The sequence below is a fragment of the Papaver somniferum genome, chromosome 7, assembly GCF_003573695.1.
Source record: "Papaver somniferum cultivar HN1 chromosome 7, ASM357369v1, whole genome shotgun sequence".
In the NCBI taxonomy this organism is placed as follows: Eukaryota; Viridiplantae; Streptophyta; class Magnoliopsida; order Ranunculales; family Papaveraceae; genus Papaver; species Papaver somniferum.
This window is the reverse complement of record NC_039364.1, coordinates 236,056,848-236,077,296: the sequence shown is the minus strand read 5'-3', so window position 1 is coordinate 236,077,296 and position 20,449 is coordinate 236,056,848. Positions and strand designations below refer to the sequence as shown.

At 36.3% G+C, this 20,449-nt stretch overlaps 3 protein-coding genes across 5 annotated transcripts; 2 read left to right on the top strand and 1 right to left on the bottom strand.

Annotated features, from left to right (window-relative positions):
- Positions 1-3,693: 3,693 nt before the first annotated feature.
- Positions 3,694-11,036, top strand: LOC113299908 (inositol-tetrakisphosphate 1-kinase 1-like). 3 transcript variants are annotated; one of them, XM_026549005.1, is made up of 3 exons: positions 4,686-4,763; positions 4,861-5,068; positions 7,482-11,036. In XM_026549005.1, the coding sequence occupies exon 3, from the start codon at positions 7,598-7,600 to the stop codon at positions 9,350-9,352; it is 1,755 nt and encodes a 584-aa protein (XP_026404790.1). In that variant the 5' UTR covers positions 4,686-4,763; positions 4,861-5,068; positions 7,482-7,597; the 3' UTR covers positions 9,353-11,036. The 3 variants fall into 3 exon arrangements, with proteins under 3 accessions (XP_026404792.1, XP_026404791.1, XP_026404790.1); XM_026549007.1 differs by lacking the exon at positions 7,482-11,036 and having other exon boundaries at positions 3,694-4,763; positions 4,861-5,369; XM_026549006.1 differs by lacking the exon at positions 7,482-11,036 and having other exon boundaries at positions 3,694-5,369.
- On the top strand, positions 10,017-10,454 carry LOC113296170 (receptor-like protein 15). The gene has a single exon (XM_026544499.1). It carries the CDS (start codon positions 10,017-10,019, stop codon positions 10,452-10,454), a length of 438 nt encoding a protein of 145 aa, XP_026400284.1.
- LOC113296169 (F-box protein At3g07870-like) lies at positions 10,845-12,170 on the bottom strand. The gene has a single exon (XM_026544498.1). The coding sequence runs from the start codon at positions 12,168-12,170 to the stop codon at positions 10,845-10,847; it is 1,326 nt and encodes a 441-aa protein (XP_026400283.1).
- Between the last annotated feature and the right edge of the window lie 8,279 nt (positions 12,171-20,449).

Genomic DNA, 20,449 nt, shown 5'->3' with positions numbered 1-20,449 from the left:
CGACTAAAGCAGTTCATGATCTACAATACCTATTCTATAACTTAATGACAACTATTATGAAAACCAGTAAATAAGGTCATAAAGTGCACGATCTATTTAAAAAATACAAGTTTTCGATTTCCAAAAAGAGGCGAAGAAAACTGAGCTAAAACTCTTCGATTTTCGAAAAAGGTGAAGACTTCTCCCCATGCGAAAAATTATGCTCATAATTAACAACAATAAATTTATTATCTCTCTAAAAAATTAGAGGGTAATATTCCTCTAGAGTATATTATTAAATGCTAAAACTTTACACGTGACGTGTGATCAGAAAAGGTGGAGAAGATATCACTTACCTTACTAACTGACGATCTAATACCTTCATTAAATGATACTCATCCTTTTGGGGTAGAAAGAGGAATACTCGATTTAAGATATCCTCGATAAGAGAAAAAACCTAATAAGATCGTAGATATCATGTTGCTCATCTTTTTAAAAATATATCAATGAGATGTTACAACATATATTTGAGCTAAGTCGATAAAGCATATCTTTGAATATGATCTGATAAAGGCTACAAAAAAAAAACAAAAAAAAAGTTTAATTAATATATAGTCTAAAGATTACATTTTAAATAAATTTGGGGAAAATATGTAGATGAAAAAATATAATAACATCTACCAGTAACAGCTGGAAGTTCATTGAGCTCAAAGCCAAGAAAGAGGTCGACTCAAGAATAAATAAATTCTCAGCTCAATCACGTACTGAAGATAATGATTCAACATAGAATGAGAACAAGACAACTAATATCACGAAACGTGTAAGACACGAGTTTTGGAGCAAGAAGCGAAGAAAAGGAAGGCCAAGGCTATCAGAATCAATACTTAGAGATCGAGATACTAAAGATCACATTCGAGTTATTAACACTATCTAAGTAGGAGTCCGAGTGAATCATGACATCATCTCCAGGTATATAAGAGTGGTCCATATTATATATACCTTTAGCGTGATTCATACATAGTGTAACTAACTATATAAGACCAATAAGGCTCCCTTTGTAATCCAAGACGTATTATACAATCTATCTTGATCAATAAAAATTATCTATTCTTTATTTGTCTCTCATACTTTCCTTTAAAGCTCAACTGTGATCACCTACCTACATATAACTCGATAATCACCATACTTTCCTTATAGCTCAACTGTGATTACCGACCTAGAGATAACTCGATAATCACCATTTGGACTAAGAATTAGGTAATCTACAGACAAAGATCGATAATCAGACCAAGTCAGGAGATAAATCCAGGACAATAACCATATCATAATCTTGTGTAGGTACGTGAAAAATATGCATTTTCAATGATATGACGGAGAACATTTGCATCCTCATGAAGATGCTAATACCTAGATCTCGTAGGAACTGTATGGGAAGACCCTTTGCACTTCCAAAAAGGGAGATATAAATACTTTACAACAATAAAGAGAATAAGGAGCTAGGATTATCGTTTGATTGATCATCACACTAATAAAGATGTAGTCATAAGTTGGAAATTAAACATGTTTATTAAATGATCTATTCATCATCAAATGTTCATGATATCTTTATTATCGTTTATGTTCTAATGTTTATAATGCCATGTATGACTGATTGCTTGATTGACTAACTCGTAAATTAAATGAGCATGCATTCGTACATATAACTAGATTAGGATTTTCCGGAATTGTCGAGTAATCCTTCTTACAAGTAGCATGATATATTATTAATGACGGGATATTATGATGAATAGAAGCATAAATTTTGTTACATCTGTGTGGCTTTTGCGTTGGATTCCTTAAAATAACCTCAACTCACTAAGATTATCGTTTTCAGTGTGTTAGGCCTAGTGAAAAGTATTCAAAGAATGGCTCTTGCGCCTTTTATGATAATATGAGTTCTACCGGAATAAGATTGCAAAAGGATGCAATTGAGCGTACATTGAACATCAAAAATATCGTTTCTGCAGGCATCATATACTTAGAAAACTGGTTAGTGCATATGTACTTGGACAAAAACTTCAAACTTGGCATGCGAAGCTTAACTCTCAAGCTGGCAAAACTACTGTAATTGCTTTTATAAGTACTACATCAAATTATCAAATGCATATTTTGAGCCTCCTGACATTACTCTTACGAAAATGAACATGATTAAAAAAAATTAGCAAAGGATTTATCCTGTTTCCTGGGACGAAGTTTGTAATCCAAAAAGATATAAACCGAGGCTTAAAGATTCTAAAATATTTAATATATCTCTCCTTTTAAAACTTGCTTGAAGATTCGTTAATGAAACTCAATCAAATGAGCTCAAATTCTGGAAGTAAGATAATTTAAAGGAGAAAATCTTCTTCCTGATAATATATACTTCAAAGAAAAACAACTCATTTCTTAACATTGGCTATATTATATAAGAAATCATCGCCACCCTTCTAATGCGCAGTGCAGGACCAGATATATTTCTCGATGAGATCAACGCAGTAGCATAGTTGCGGTCGAAGACCTCTCAAAATCTTAGGACCATTATAAATTTTACCAATACTAGATATATGCATTATACGTCAAGTAACAAAGTCTATATATTATCCTAGTAATGGTTTCTACAAACAAAATTCTAAAAAGTGAGTAAAAGTTAGTTTCTAAAGAAATTTAAGGAGGTCAATTGAGTTTTCAAAGAAGTAGTATAAAGAGGTCAACACTTACAATTTTCACTACCAAATACTCTAGCAAAAAAAATTGAGAGGGGTCAAGTGACTCTGGATGTCAAAACTGAAATTTGTAGCATATCGGATTCACGCCCATGATATGAAGTGCCTATTCGCCATTCCATTGGTATGGATACATCTGAGATCACTAAATGCTCAGGAGGATCAACCTCTCTTTTTGACCATAATTGTATGCAGTGTTTTAAAAAAGGTTTTGAAGCACGCTTTTTGGCGCTTCGCTAAAAAACGCTCCAATACGTCCGCATTAATACTAGGTTATATTGTTTAGAAATAAAAAAAAAGGAATATTCTGGAGAAAAAACAGGGATTTAAATCCTAAAAACAAGTCCCAACGTTTCCTTCTTAGATTTTCTGGAGAAAAAACAGAGATTTAAATCCCAAAAACAAGTCCCATCGTTTTCTTCTTAGGTTTTAGTATTAAACAATCCTAAACTCAACTCTCTGCAAGCCAACTATTTAGAGACTCCAAAACCAAAGAACAAGTCAGTACGACATAGACTTAGTTAGCTAATTTTTTTATTTGTTCTACTCCTTTTATCATGGTGGATTATTCTGTTACTGCATTTTGCATATGCTTAGTGAACTAGTTAGTTTGTTTATTCCTTTCATCATGAATTATTAGATTGGTTTTTGGTTTTGTGTTATTCAATTTCACATAGAAATCTACAAGTTTTTTTTCTTTTTTTTTTTTAATTTTGGGAAGCTCCGCTTCAATAACGTTTTGAAGCTACGGTTTACTAGGTTATCGTATCGCTTTACCTCCGTGGCTATGGCCCCAATTAAAGTAGGAAAAATAGAACTACACGCTTTACTTTGGATGGGTGATGTACACTCATTTCCCTTCCGCTTTGACGAGGTATTCTTCACCTCATTCACACGTGGTAGGAACCCAGGTGGTGGCTAGCATGCGTTAGCTCAATTTACTCGATTACTTTCACACAGCCCGAGACCGGAGGCATCTTCAACTTTGATGATAGCTTCAATCTCAAGCGGACCCTGAAAATATATCCGTTTTTGATATCTCCATCTCATAGGGTTAATCGTTGGAACAGCAGCAGCAGCAAACAGTAAGAAGCTCTAATTTTCCTATAACCTAAGTTTCAATTTCATCTTCAATCTAGATTTCAAAATCTGGGTTTGCCTCTTTTCAAATTTTAGAATCTTGATAAGGAGAAAAAAAAGGAAGAATGGCAAAACGTTTCCAAATAGGTTATGCATTCACACAAAAGAAGAATTTTATCCAGGGTTCATTATTGAATGAATCAAGACAAAGAGGTATTGATCTTATTAAGATAGATACTGATAAACCATTGATAGAACAAGGTCCATTTGATTGTATTTTACAGAAATTGTCTACTGAGAGTTGGATTAAACAGTTAGAAGAATATTCATTACAAAACCCTAATGTTTTGATTATTGATTCTCCTTCCAAAATTGAAATTCTTCATGATCGTATCTCAATGTTACAAGTTGTGGAAGATTTGAAAATGAATGGTCAAGTGAATGAAACTGAAACGGCCACTTTTGGTATCCCTAAACAGATTGTGATTAATGATGTTGGTTCATTGGTGGCGGAGGGGTCGAAATTGAAATTCCCTGTGATTGCAAAGCCTTTAGTTGCTGATGGAAGCACGCTGTCACATAAGATGTCATTGGTGTATAATCGCGATGGTTTGAATAAACTTAACACCCCGGTTGTTTTGCAAGAGTTTGTTAATCACGGTGGTGTTATTTTCAAAGTTTATGTTGTTGGTGATTATGTGAAATGTGTGAAGAGGAAATCGTTGCCGGATATATCTGAGGAAGAATTGGTTGGGAAGGATCTGGAAGAGAGTTGTGTTACGTTTTCGCAAATTTCGAATAAGACGAGTCAAGAACGAAGTGGGGGTATGTGTAATGAGGTAATGCGTGTAGAAGATGCTGTAATGCCGCCGGATAGTTTGGTTACTGATATTGCTAGAGGGTTAAGACATGCTATGGGATTGCATCTGTTTAATTTTGATGTCATTAGGGATTCTAGAATTGGTAATCATTATGTTGTTATTGATATTAATTACTTCCCTGGGTATGAGAAGATGCCGTGCTATGAATCTGTGTTGACGGATTTCTTTTGTGATCTTAGACAAAGAAAGCAGAACTTATTGAGTGAGGATATGAAAAAGGAAGAAGAGTAGTCAAGTGATGGGTTCTATCAAGTAGGAGAAAAGCCTTGTGAGAAATAATTGGTCGTCTGCTGCAGGTGAAGACCACTGACGAATCTTTAAGAACGGATGATGGATGGGTGCAATCTCTGATGGAAGATTAATGGATTTTGCTGGACCGATTCGAAGGTAAAGTTCTTCTTATTCTTTCGGGAATTCCAGATGTTGTGGTGGGGTTGTTTAGTTGTATCTTTAGATAGATATACTTTGTTTTTATACCTCTCAGGTTGCGTTGTTTTTGATGTCTCATGATGAGTTTTGTATATACTGATCTGGTACCAGAAGTAGTCATTATCTCAACTTGAAGTTTTAGGAAGTTCAAAGCTATATTCAATGATATTCCTCGTAATGTTCACAAATGATGAAACCTTCAGTGCATGGGATTTGCAATTTTGCATATGAAATTTACACTTTCAATAGCTTTTGGTGATGTTACTTGGATCTATTTTCATTATTTCTTTTGTGGTTGATGCATTAAGTTAGTTTATGGAAACTAATCTTCATAACTCGTTACAGAAGCCTAATTTAGATGTATTTGTTCACTCCCTATCCAGATTTTGTTCTTACAGACAGGAGCTGGTACAGGCAATGACATCTTATTATATTGCATTGGCGTTATCAGTTTGTAGGGCTTAATTTATATTTCTTGTTGATTAATATAGCGTCAGGGAGCTTTGAGCATCTTTTGTATGCGCTTAACTTTGTTTGTGTTGTCGGTCATTCTGTTTGGTACTCCACATGTATCAGTGTTGTTAGAGATATAGGTAAAGGGTTGCCAACTTTTATTGGCTGATAATTTGTTTTGATTTGCATCATTCGCTCCCCTGTGATCTCTGAGTCAGAGTGTAATTTGCCACGAGAACTTCCAGGAGATTGCCCAACTGTGAGCAAACTGTTTCACTATTGTTAGATCTTTTAAATACCGTTTACTCTGTTGATGATTAGCCTTGATCATGATTTACGAGAATTTAGATATATGAATGTGTGTTGCCTGCAGAATTTTTTTTCATTTTTTTTAATCTCAGCTTATATACCAGATAAGATCCTTTTTTTATATTAACCTTGATCGAGTCATTAGGCAGATAGTTCAGATGATATTGCCATCCACATTTGGTAGCTTCCCCGTCATTTTATTTTATCGTCTTGCAGCATCTTTTTCATAGTTATCCCAGTCTTTTATGTCGGTGGTGGTATTATGTTAGTAGTCATACCATCTAAGAAAGCCTTTTGATATTGTTTTTGCATCTTCTTCATTATATGTAATCTTACAAGTTAATCTCTAAAATTATTTGGCGACTGGTTCCGATGGGGGGAAGGCGCTAGCTGACAGCTTGCACAGTAGTCTTTACTGTCACTCTCTGACATCCATCAAAATGTTGCTGGTTGATAGCTTATTCCACCCTCAGGGTTAGAGGTCAGATTGTTGGATATAGAAGTCACAGAACGTACTGATTCTTTGACAAGTGCAGAATAATCCCTATGTTTTTTCGGGGTATTGTTTTTATGGCTAGTTGGTGCTTGCATAGCATACCCTTAACGATCTGACATCTGCAGATCGTTAAGGGTTCTGCAGGACCCTACCATCCGGATTTTACTTTAGGAAGAAGGTGAATGTTTAAGCCAGCACCATGTATAGTGTGCTTGCTGCACTCATCTTTTTCCATTTCGCTTGCAACTTGATTCATTAGGGTGACAATGTTACAACCCCAGTCTTATGGTGCACCTAAGAAGTAGGTGGAATTGGTTCTGGAAGAGTAAATCTTATGGTGGAGGGTTGCAGATTGTTCCAGAGCGTCAAGTCTGTTGATGGGCGTTCAAAAGACTTGATGCTCCATCTTCAACCATAAGATCAACAGTCAGAAAAAGAATTCATCTCGGAAACCATCAGATTTGAGCGTCAAGTAGACTTGATCTTCCACATTTGTATCATACTTTGGATTCTTTCATACACACTTGCTCAAACAGTGTCCCCTAGGGCCCCTGCCTAAGCAATTCCTGTAAGGGACAAGGTAAATTTCTCACGCAAGCAGCTTTTGCCTATAAGAGAAGCAAGTTTGCAGTTTCTTAGTAATTCTATTGTTAATCAAAGCAGTTTTTTTCTTAATTCTTTCTATATTGTATCTTAGTAATAAAATACCAATGGAGAAATCGTCTAAATGTAATCAACTGGTTTCAGTCAATAAAACCAAATTCAACTAAAATAAACAAGTATTAACAGGGTTCCTATATGATGACGAGTCTACGTTTCGTTGATTTCAATATAAGTCCACCTACTTGATGATGTTGCAATCTTGGACATTTGTTCTTTTTTCTACTGTCATTAACTGTCATAATCCACCCTTAGCTTATGCATAATCCAAGTTTACTAAACCCCAACTAGTAACAACAGATTGTCAATAACATACTAGCTAGACAGACATGAAATTCATCACCATTTTTCTTCTTTTTCTTTTTGTTGGATTGCATGTTTTAGTTCAATGTTGCCATGACAAAGACAGAAAATCTCTTCTGAGCTTTAAAACGCTTCTCTCTGACCCTTCAGGCCTTTTATCATCTTGGCGAGGGAAAAACTGCTGTAATTGGAAGGGAATTCATTGCTCTAATGACGCTTTACATGTCATAAAGGTCGACCTGCGGAACCCAAAACCGGACAACTTTATGCGTAATCTTTATTCGGATGTCATTTCAATTTCGTCTGGGCCATCTGATGCACTTAATGGTACAATTTCTCCTTCCCTCTTTAATCTTTTTCATCTCAAACATCTTGACTTAAGCTACAACAACTTCGACTACTCCAAAATTCACAATCAGTTTTTCAAGCTCAAAAGTCTTGTTTACCTTAATCTGTCAAATTCGATGTTTTCAAGTCTTATTAAGAATCAGTTTGCAAATCTATCTACTTTGCAGTACCTCGATCTCTCGTGCTCCTCAGTGATATTTGATTTCTCATCCTTCTCTTATAGTATGTTAACATTAGAAGGATCCTATGATTACAGTAGCTCCTATTTGCCGACTAGTTATGTTTCTTCAACTAATATAAGTTGGTTAAGAGGGTTAATCAATCTCAAGATTCTAAAGTTAACCGGTGTTGATTTATCGCTGGCTTCTTCAGTGCTCAGCACGAACTGGGCGGAACCTATATCGGTGCTTTCCAACCTTAGGGAGCTATCACTTTCTAGTTGTAGCATTTCTGGTCCATTTCCACTTCATGAATTTCACAATCTCTCAAGTCTATCGCTTTTACAAATGGACTCTAATACTCTGAGCTCACCAATTCCAATTCAGCTTGCTAATTTGACATCTCTTTCAGTCCTTGATTTGAACAACTGTCAGTTGCAAGGTTCAGTGCCTTATCTTCCACAACTTCAATACTTGGATGTGAGTCTTAACGAAGATTTCATGGTTGATCTCGTTCACATGTTCAATCATCCATGGTCTATACTTCAATTGCTTTCGATTACTTGGACTAATGTTGTTGGGCCGATCCCAAGTTCTATTTCAAATGCATCATCACTGGTCTATCTTCTTGCATCACATTGTTCAATTCGAGGATCCTTACCGGATTCAATTTCAAACCTTACCCACTTGCAATATCTAGACCTCAGTTTCAACTACTTGAATGGTTACATTCCCCATTCAATCTCCAATCTAAGAAATCTACAAGCGCTAAATTTGATCCAAAATGGTTTACATGGTCCCATGCCAAAATCAATATGTGAGATTTCTTCTCTTGCAATTCTTCTTGCAAGAGACAACAATTTGAGCGGATCAGTGCCTAGTTGCGTAGTCAAGCTGCGAATATTAAAGGTGTTTGATGTCACAGGTAACAATTTGACTGGAGCTATCTCATTTAGATCTTTGTTCCTAGGGTCGAACCCTGTATGGATATCTTCAAGCAGCAACTCTCTAGACGTAAAGATAGATGTTAATTACTCGCTTACATCTGAATTTGAAGAACTGCAAACCTTAGGCCTGCAAGACTGCAATTTGAAAGGGTATATTCCAACTTTCATTTGCAATATGACTCAACTTTCTCTGTTGGATTTATCATTTAACAACCTCATAGGCTCTATCCCTTCTTGTATCTTCAAACTCCCACATCTTTCATACCTAGATCTCTCAAACAACAACCTAGAAGGAACACTACCGCATTCGATATCTCTTTCTCAAGAATATCCAATTTCAGTACTACAATTACAGAGCAACAAACTCCAGGGTCCTCTTCCTCTTCCACCAAAAAATGTTGGGCTTTTGGATATATCCGATAATGAATTCTCTGGTGAAATCTCTAAGGAAGTAAGTGAAAGACTGTCGAACACTGTTCATGTATCACTATCTGATAATAATCTTAGTGGTTCGATTCATTCTGCTATTTGTTCACGAGGAAGTAGTCTAAAAGTTCTGGAGATCTGAACAAACTATCTGGAAGAATACCCTCTACTCTAAAGTATTGTAGTTCTCTTGTTTCTCTAAATCTTGGGGCTAACAATCTCACAGGAAGCATTCCTAATGAGCTTGAAAGAGCGAAAGATCTAAAGTTTCTTCAACTTTACGAGAACAATCTAAATGGTACATTTCCGACCTTTATCCAACAATTTCAGTATTTGCAAGTTCTCAACTTGTGGAGTAACAATCTTGAAGGTGGTATACCCCATTTCCTTGGTTCCTTGAGTAATCTCAGGATTATTTCCTTAAGGTCAAATATGTTTAATGGATCGATCCCTAAAGAAATTACTGATTTGCATAAACTGCAATTCTTAGACCTGTCAAATTATAAACTGTCTGGTTCAGTTCCTGAGAAGATGGGAAACTTGGAGATGCTAACAAGTATGTCAAATAATAGTCTGGTGGTTGGTGACGTAATCTCACTGGTATATTTAGGTGTGGAACTACAAATACAGTGGAAAAAGGCGACTGAACAACTTGGGATTGTACACACTTACAATACTGGAATTATCTATCAAGAAACTTCCTCGAAGGAAACATTCCCAAAGATATTTGTCTACTTAAAGGTCTTAAGATGCTTAATCTATCGCATAACAACCTTCATGGTGAGATACCAATGAATGTCGGTAACATGGCAGGTTTAGAGTCATTAGATTTGAGTTTCAACAGATTGTCTGGAAACATTCCATTGTCTCTTACCTCGATCGACCCTCTCAGCACTCTGGACCTGTCTTACAATAACTTGAGTGGAATGATTCCTAGAGGTGCGCACTTTGATCTAGTGAGTTTGGATGGGTCAGCTTATGTTGGCAACACTTTGTTATGCGGTCACCCAACAAACAAGATTTGTGAACAGGTTAATCCTGGTTTTACTCAGCCTAACAGTGAAGGGAAAGCAAATGTCAAGCTGGTGTTTTATGCTGCTTTTCTTATAGGTATTGGAACTGGATTTTGGGGTTTTGTATTGGGTTTGGTTTTGCTTCTAAGCAAACAAATATGGTGGCTGGGGTATTGGAGATTTGTTGATACTGTTGCATTGACAATAACCGCATATGTTTTGAAGAACTGATAAAGACTATGGGTGTTAAATAGTATACTGGGGTGAGACTTGAAAATTTTATGGTTTTCTTTAGTTCCAAGATGATGAAGAGAATATTTTGAAGAGCCGTCCATAGACTTGAAGATATCGTCATTAAAGCATTAAACATTTTGCTTGATGTTAAAATTCATCCAAACAAGTGGTAACATGAACTTTTCAATTATAAATTTCTAATGCATATAGCAGAAATGAAAAAACTGAGACTAAATTAAATTATTGCACTACTGCACATGAACGCATTGATTTTCTGAAAACTGGCTTTGTTATCAGGCACACATTTTGTGGTGTATGCATATGGATTATCTAGTACTGTATTAAGAAGCATCACCCTGTTAAGCCTGCCATTTTCTTTACAGCTGGCTAATCTACGATGTTTGTCCTCACATTTTCTGCTCCCAGTGCATTCAATGAAACAAAGCTGTTGATGTGTGGTATGGGCATCTCCATACCCGGGCTGCAGTATTCGAAAAAATTCCGAATTTGTTTCGGAGTAGCAGTATTTGTTTCTGGGTTATGAAGACTGATGTCACCAAGGTAATTTGCGAATAATAAAACTTCACCCTTGTTCGTGATGGCAAATGGTTCACAGTAACTTTCCTTGAAATCTATCGTTCCCAATGTCCTGAATTCTTTACGCCAACTCCAGAAACTGTAATAATGTTCTCCTTCTTGGCAACTGCTACTGCTACTCTCTTCCTCGTTGTTTTTTAAATACCACAAGTCCCATTTCCAATATTGACCTAATTTACGATATGCTTCACCAAGACACAGACACCCCTTCATAACAAAAAGTTTGCCGCAGTATGGCACACCTGGAGGCGCAGGAAGCAAGTGGAATTTCTCATCTGCCAAATCAAAGACAACAATCTTTGGAGTTCGTCCTAAGATCCAATGAAGAGCTCCATTTACACAAATACTCGCGGCTCCAAAACTAGGGTCTACAAAATAGTTGGTTTCTCCTGCACTTCTCCACCCGCAGCCACTCCCAAGTGTGTATACCTCGACATGTGACCCCTTGAAGGAATTTTTATAATCGACTCCAAAGTAAAGAACTCTAACAACCTTGTATTTGTTAGTTTGAGGATCGTAGCCAAATCCGTGTACGATGTGAACACCATCATTCTTGTCTAATTTCTCTTTGTTGATCCCTAACCCTGGAAGACTTATGAATTCTTTGGTAATGGGATTACATATGTATAAAGCTGGTTTAGGTTCAGGTTCCTCTCTGTAGGAAACATGCGCAGTCTTGACTGATATACAGATCAATCCATTACATGTACCTACAAATTCATATGCCTCCAGCGGAAACTTAAAATTGATCTTCCTTGTGTAGTAGTTAGCGAGCTGCTTATCTCTATTCGACTCACCTTCCTCATGGTACTCCATATAATCTAACGCTTGAGCATCTCGGTTCCAGAAAACAAAACTCAACTTCGCAGAATCGAAATCATTATGATAAAGATTATGCAGCTGCTCGTGTTGTTGTATTAATCCACGACCACAATGGCGCCAAAGATGTTGATAAGCAAAGTAAGTGGTCTTAGAATGGAAAAGTTTAACAAAATTTCTCCATGTTTTGCGTACTAGTTTGCAATCTAAAACTAAGTCGGCTGGTAATCTAGTAAATATATTCAGTGTGATTTCTTCAGGTAGAAACTTTGGAGTACTCATTCTCTGATCTGCCATGTCTATAGAGGGAAAAACAAGCAATATAAACCACAAGCAATATAAACATTATTAAGGTAGAACACTAAACATTATTAAGCAATATTCAGGTAGAACATTATTAAGCCACAAGCAATATAAACCCTAACCTGATGTATCTTGTTTTAACTTTTAACCACGAGTTAAAAGTGAAAAACCGTAGGTTTGCTAGGTAATTTAAGCAATTATTACAAAGAAAGTTGGTTTATACTTAAGGTGGTTTGGATGTAGAATCTTAAAGGGGGATTTATGGGTTCATGGGATTTGATGGAATTACGTTTCCTTCGGAATATCTGGAATCACGTTTCCCACGGGAATCAGTTTTTCAGCAGATTCTCCATATGGAGTCCGACCCCTCCCCATAAGATTTGTTGGGAAACTTATCAAGGGATCTGTGGACCCATTTATTTTAATTTTAAATCTCATATGTATACAATTTTAAGATTCTAAGAGTAATACCAAACAGTATATGGATTTCAAAAAAATTATTCTATGAATCCTAGAAATTTTAAATGAGTTATCAAACACACGAGGGATTTATATGAATCCCATAATTTGTAATCCCATGAAATTATAAATTCTCGAAATCGTGAATTCTGCAAACAAACACGCCATTGGTTAACCAAAGTCAATGTGATTTCTAAGTACTATTAAAACTGGACCTGGATGACTAACGTGGCTTCCCAGGTTCAGGCATTTACTATCATCAATTCACGTGGTTTCTTCTGGGTCGCCAGGTTGCAAAGGCTCCATAAGGCACTCAGATGGCATAAACAGGTTTTGCAGATGGTTGACCCACTTACTCATATTCGGTTCCGTTAGATTGCTTCTTATGGAGAGGTATAAAAGTTATTTTACCATGCCATGTGACATGGAAAACTAGTTTTCCCGTTATAGTAAAATTGACAAATTCTATTAAAAGGAAATTTCTATTAAAATAATATATTTTATTGTGTTTTGTGGGATCCTTATCAATAAAAAATCTAGTTGTTTATGTTTGATGGGTCTTTATTAAATATTTAGAGATTAATGATATTTTATGGGACCCTTATATGATCAAAATTTACGATAATAACTAGAAAGTAGGTTCTCAAAAAAAAAAAAAAAAAAAAAAACTAGAAAGTAGGAGAGAAGAAATAAAATAAAAATCAAAAAATTACCTAGCCATCAAGTGTTGACCGATCGAGGTGGAGACTTTACCGGGAGATCTACTCTCCACCAAGCGGTCGAGACTCCACCGCTCAATAACTACTTGACCGGGCCTGACTAAGTGGCAAATTTACCACTTAGCCAGGCATGTCTGCCACTTCGCCATGCCCATAGTGGGTACAAAAGTGGCAAACTCATGGATTTGTCATGCCCATAGGAATTGACCTTACTAATCTAAAAATTGCTGAAATTATTAAGTGTTCCATCTGGTCGATCATCAGGATCTCTCCTCCATGTTGAGAAGATTAGAAGTCGTTAGACATTCTTCTCTGAGTTTGATGTCATTTCAAACTATGTTTTCTTGTTTCATACACAGGATGTATTTTATAGACTATTTAAACAGGATAAAGTTATGACTCACACAACCGGTGACTAACGTACACTTAAACGTTCATGTGGCAGTTATCACACACACGCTCTTCATACACGTACTCACATAATCATTTCACACGTTTACATCTTAGTTCCCCTCCCGCAAGTTCAAGGTCTATAGAGTACTATAGACACTGAGCTTGAGCCCGAGAAGAGAGAAACGAGCAGTGGACAATGCCTTGGTAAAGATGTCATCTATCTGATCCTTTATGGAGAACATATGTACATCCAAAGCCTTGGCAACAACCAATTCACTCAAATAATGAAAAGAAATCTCAATGTGCTTCATTCTTTTATGAAAAACAGGATTTGCTGTCAAGTAAGTTTCTCCCATGTTGTCATACCACAAAACTGGAACTCTGGAAGTTGAGTAGTGTAATTCATCAAGTAAAGATTCAACCCAAACTATTTCAGAGGTGGCATCAGCTAAAGAACGATACTCTGCTTCTGTGCTAGACCTAGAGATAGTTTTCTGCTTCCAAGAACACGAAGAAATTAAGTTTGGTTCAAGAAAAATGGCCATACCACTTGTAGATCTTCTTTCATACATATCACCAGCCCAATCAACATCTGAATATGTTTGTAACTGAAGAACTGAAGCCCTCTTAAACTGCAAGCAAAGGATAGAGTACCCTGCAAATACCTTATTTTATTTTTTTACACCTGACCAATCTGCATTAGATGGATGTTGCATATGTTGACATGCTTTGTTAACTGTAAATACAATGTCAGGCATGGTGACTGTGGCATATTGAAGAGCACCAATTGTACTTCTATAGAGAAATGGATCTTCAAAAGGTGTGGAATCATCATCAGAAGTATAAGATAATATATGAGTGGATGTAGATTTATTAGTATTCATTTTAGTCTTGACAATCAAATTGGCAACATATTGCTCCTGAGTTAATAAAATCCCAGCTGAATTTCTGGTAGACTGAATACCCAAGAAAAAAAATGTAGTGGACCCAAGTCTTTGATAGAAAATTCTCTGCTCAAATAACCAACAAAACCATCAGATGGAGAACTACTAGTAACTAAAATATCATCACATAAATGAGAATATAAAGTGCAGATTTTCTGGTAACTCTGTAAAAGAGAGAAGTATCAGTTTTGGATGGTAGAAAACCATGGGCACCAAGAAATGTACTCAATCTCTCAAACGAAGCTCTGGGTGCTTGCTTTAAACCATATAAAGACCTCTGAAGTTTACATACATGATTGGGAAGAAGTTTATCAGACTAACCTTATGGCTTAACCATAAATAACTCCTCAAATAAATGTCCATGCAAGAAAGCATTTTTCACATCCAACTGCTTTATCTGCCAGTTCTTGTAAAGTGAGATAGAAAGAATTATTCTCACAGTGGTTGGCTTGACTACAAGACTGAAAGTGTCTTGATAATCAATACCTTCTACTTGGTTGTAGCCCTTACCCACTAATCTTGCTTTATATCTTTAAATATCTAGAGCAACTAGCTCTCCTATTTATTCTGAATATCCATTTGCAACCAATAACATTTTGACCATTAGCAACAAGAACTAACCTCCAAGTACCATTCTGTAATAAAGTTGTGATTTCTTCATCCATTGCAGCTCTCCATTTTGGGTACTGATAGGATCCGGAGATACCTATTTATATAAACCGCAATTGCACGGTGTCTAACTAGTAGAACAATGGCAAGTACAGGTCGGTCCCACGAGGAGTGGTGGAAATACGTCATCAATATTTCTAAAAGGACTAACAAATAAAGATGTTTTTGTATTTTTGAAAGAATAAAGACAATGAAAAGAATAAACTCAAGTAACAAAACGAATCAAATGGGAGAGTTGGTAACCAGGGTTTAATGTACCCACCACTATTTCTATTCAAATACTGAAATGAAACATAATTCATGAATTATTTATTGTCCGTTCTATTGACATCACCTATTATATATATTAGAGTCACAAATATCATTGGGACACCCTAAGCATGGCACATCAAAAGACTAAACCAAAGCATGCACCATCAAATTGCATTAGCGAGAAATTTATACGAAACTAAATACAGGTTCTCAAATAATACCTGGCTATTCTAAGCATACCCCATCAAAGGATTTAACCCAAGCATGAAATATCAAATAAGTAGACAAATATATTTTCGTTCCTAACAATTATGCACAAATGTTATACGAAACCGGTGAAGCAACAACTCATATGATCATTAAATCAATATATAAAATCATGGAATTATTTATTCCGGAAAATGGGTCATTTGTCCAAATATTTTTAAATCACGGTTCAAATGGACGAGTAAAAAATAGTTTGGGTGAAATGGCAAAAAAAAAAATTAGCAAGGATGAAACTGGATTCATCTTAGCTTAAATTTAAAAAATAGCAAGGATGAAACTGGATACATCCTGTGTAAATTAAAAATAAGAAAATATATTTGAAAATGGGCACGATGAAACTGGTTACATCCTGCCTATTTTTACATTTTTGTCCATTTAAACAGTATCAAAATCTAACTGTCCATTTCACCCAGGAATTGTTGATTTTGGTCTTTTTAACCAATTTTGTGTATTTATTCAATTCAAAATGGTCTATTGCTATATAATCCAATTAATCAAAAATGACCTAATACCCATGTAGTTTCAACCATAAAAACCCTAGTTACAAAATGATTAGTCAGACATGGCTTTCTCAAAAGCCATAAACAAATCTCAAATAATATCTAGCTAATTGAAACCAAGAAGGAAGAAAAACTTCAAACCCTAATATCTCAGTTCTTCTTGTAGCGGCAGCTTCTTCTTGTTCTTCTCTTCTCTGCGGCTTGGTCGCCGACCTCCTCCAACCGGTCTCCCCAGCTTGAGTCTTTGTTGATGTCTAAATACTAGATGCTGCTGCGAGTCCAATATGTAACCTAGCAATGTCCGCCAAGGCCTAGTCCAATTCACCGATACCCAACTTAAATCCGACCACAACACCAACCTTTCTTTCTCGGACCATCTGAGCACCTACCTTCACCGGCAGTCGTAACTCTAGCTAGTTAGCAAGTATCTCCGTCTCTACTCGATTAAACAACACAGAATACAACCCATCTCGCCAACTTCTTCCTAAAAACTCTTGCCTTAGAAACCCGTCACTACTGCCTGCACTGGTTGGTACCCGTTACTCCCTGCAATAACTCTTCGCTGCTGCAATTTATCTCCGAGTAGCAAAGACAGCCAGTAATTCTCTCAATACTGCCACCAGTTGCAATCTTCTCATTTCTATACTTCCGCCACAACCAACTCAATTTCAATCTGTGTAGCAGCTTCTTTCAATCGATCAATCAGCCATAGAAATAACTTCATAGACTCGAGTACACCATTGCCACTGCCAGATACTGTCTGTCCAAGAAACCCAAAAATTGATAGGATCAGAAGATACCTATTTATATAAACCGCAATTGCACGGTGTCTAACTAGTAGAACAATGGAAAGTACAGGTCGTTCCCACGAGGAGCGGTGGAAATACGTAATCAATATCTCTAATGGACTAACAAATAAAGATGTTTTTGGATTTTTTAAAAGAATAAAGACAATGAAAAGAATAAACTCAAGTAACAAAACGAATCAAATGGGAGAGTTGGTAACCAGGGTTTAGTGTATCCACCAATATTTCTATTCAAATACTGAAATGAAACATAATTCATGAATTATTTATTGTTCGTTCTATTGACATCACCTATTATATATATTAGAGTCGCAAATATCACTGGGACACCCTAAGCATGACACATCAAAATACTAAACCAAAGCATGCACCATCAAATTGCATTAGCGAGAAATTTATACGAAACTAACTACAGGTTCTCAAATAATACCTGGCTATTCTAAGCATACCCCATGAAAGGATTTAACCCAAGCATGAAATATCAAATAAGTAGACAAATATATTTTCGATCCTAACAATTATGCACAAAGGTTATACGAAACATGTGAAGCAACAACTCATATTATCATTAAATCAATATATAAAATCATGGAATTATTTATTCAATTCAAAATGGTCTATTGCTATATAATCCAATTAATCAAAAATGGCCTAATACCCATGTAGTTTCAACCATAAAAACCCTAGTTACAAAAGGATTAGATAGACATGGCTTTCTCAAAGGCCATAAACAGATCTCAAATAATCTTTAGCTAATTGAAACCAAGAAGGAAGAAAAACTTCAAACCCTAATATCTCTGTTTGGCTTGTAGCGGCAGCTTCTTCTTGTTCTTCTCTTCTCTGCGGCTTGGTCGCCGACCTCCTCCAACCGGTCTCCCCATCTTGAGTCTTTATTGATGTCTAAATACTAGATGTTGCTGCAAGTCCAATAGGTAACCTAGAAATGTCCGCCAAGGCCTAGTCCAATTCACCAATACCCAACTCAAATCCGACCACAACACCAACCTTTCTTTCTCGGACCATCTGAGCACCTACCTTCACCGGCAGTCGTAACTCTATCTAGTTAGCAAGTATCTCCGTCTCTACTCGATTAAACAACACAGAATACAACCCATCTCGCCAACTTCTTCCTAAAAACTCTTGCCTTAGAAACCCGTCACTACTGCCTGCACTGGTTGGTACCCGTTACTCCCTGCAATAACTCTCTTCGCTGCTGCAATTTATCTCCGAGTAGCAACGACAGCCAGTAATGCTCTCAATACTGCCACCAGTTGCAATCATCTCATTTCTATACTTCCGCCACAACCAACTCAATTTCAATCTGTGTAGCAGCTTCTTTCAATCGATCAATCAGCCATAGAAATAACTTCATAGACTCGAGTACACCATTGCCACTGCCAGATATTGTCTGTCCAAGAAACCCAAAAATTGATAGGATCCGAAGATACCTATTTATATAAACCGCAATTGCACGGTGTCTAACTAGTAGAACAATGGAAAGTACAGGTCGTTCCCACGAGGAGCGGTGGAAATACGTAATCAATATCTCTAATGGACTAACAAATAAAGATGTTTTTGGATTTTTTAAAAGAATAAAGACAATGAAAAGAATAAACTCAAGTAACAAAACGAATCAAATGGGAGAGTTGGTAACCAGGGTTTAGTGTATCCACCACTATTTCTATTCAAATACTGAAATAAAATATAATTCATGAATTAGTTATTGTTCGTTCTATTGACATCACCTATTATATATATTAGAGTCGCAAATATCACTGAGACACCCTAAACATGACACATCAAAATACTAAACCAAATCATGCACCATCAAATTGCATTAACGAGAAATTTATACGAAACTAAATACAGGTTCTCAAATAATACCTGGCTATTCTAAGCATACCCCATGAAAGGATTTAACCCAAGCATGAAATATCAAATAAGTAGACAAATATATTTTCGATCCTAACAATTATGCACAAAGGTTATACGAAACCGGTGAAGCAACAACTCATATTATCATTAAATCAATATATAAAATCATGGAATTATTTATTCAATTCAAAATGGTCTATTGCTATATAATCCAATTAATCAAAAACGGCCTAATACCCATGTAGTTTCAACCATAAAAACCCTAGTTACAAAATGATTAGATAGACATGGCTTTCTCAAAGGCCATAAAAAAATCTCAAATAATCTTTAGCTAATTGAAACCAAGAAGGAAGAAAAACTTCAAACCCTAATATCTCTGTTTGGCTTGTAGCGGCAGCTTCTTCTTGTTCTTCTCTTCTCTGCGGCTTGGTCGCCGACCTCCTCCAACTGGTCTCCCCAGCTTGAGTCTTTATTGATGTCTAAATACTAGATGTTGCTGAAAGTCCAATAGGTAACCTAGAAATGTCCGGCAAGGCCTAGTCCAATTCACCAATACCCAACTCAAATCCGACCACAACACCAACCTTTCTTTCTCGGACCATCTGAGCACCTACCTTCACCGGCAGTCGTAACTCTATCTAGTTAGCAAGTATCTCCGTCTCTACTCGATTAAACAACACAGAATACAACCCATCTCGCCAACTTCTTCATCAAAACTCTTGCCTTAGAAACCCGTCACTACTGCCTGCACTGGTTGGTACTCGTTACTCCCTGCAATAACTCTTTGCTGCTGCAATTTATCTCCGAGTAGCAACGACAGCCAGTAATTCTCTCAATACTGCCACCAGTTGCAATCTTCTCATTTCTATACTTCCGCCACAACCAACTCAATTTCAATCTGTGTAGCAGCTTCTTTCAATCGATCAATCAGCCATAGAAATAACTTCATAGACTCGAGTACACCATTGCCACTGCCAGATACTGTCTGTCCAAGAAACCCAAAAATTGATAGGATCAGAAGATACCTATTTATATAAACCGCAATTGCACGGTGTCTAACTAGTAGAACAATGGAAAGTACAGGTCGTTCCCACGAGGAGCGGTGGAAATACGTAATCAATATCTCTAATGGACTAACAAATAAAGATGTTTTTGGATTTTTTAAAAGAATAAAGACAATGAAAAGAATAAACTCAAGTAACAAAACGAATCAAATGGGAGAGTTGGTAACCAGGGTTTAGTGTATCCACCAATATTTCTATTCAAATACTGAAATGAAACATAATTCATGAATTATTTATTGTTCGTTCTATTGACATCACCTATTATATATATTAGAGTCGCAAATATCACTGGGACACCCTAAGCATGACACATCAAAATACTAAA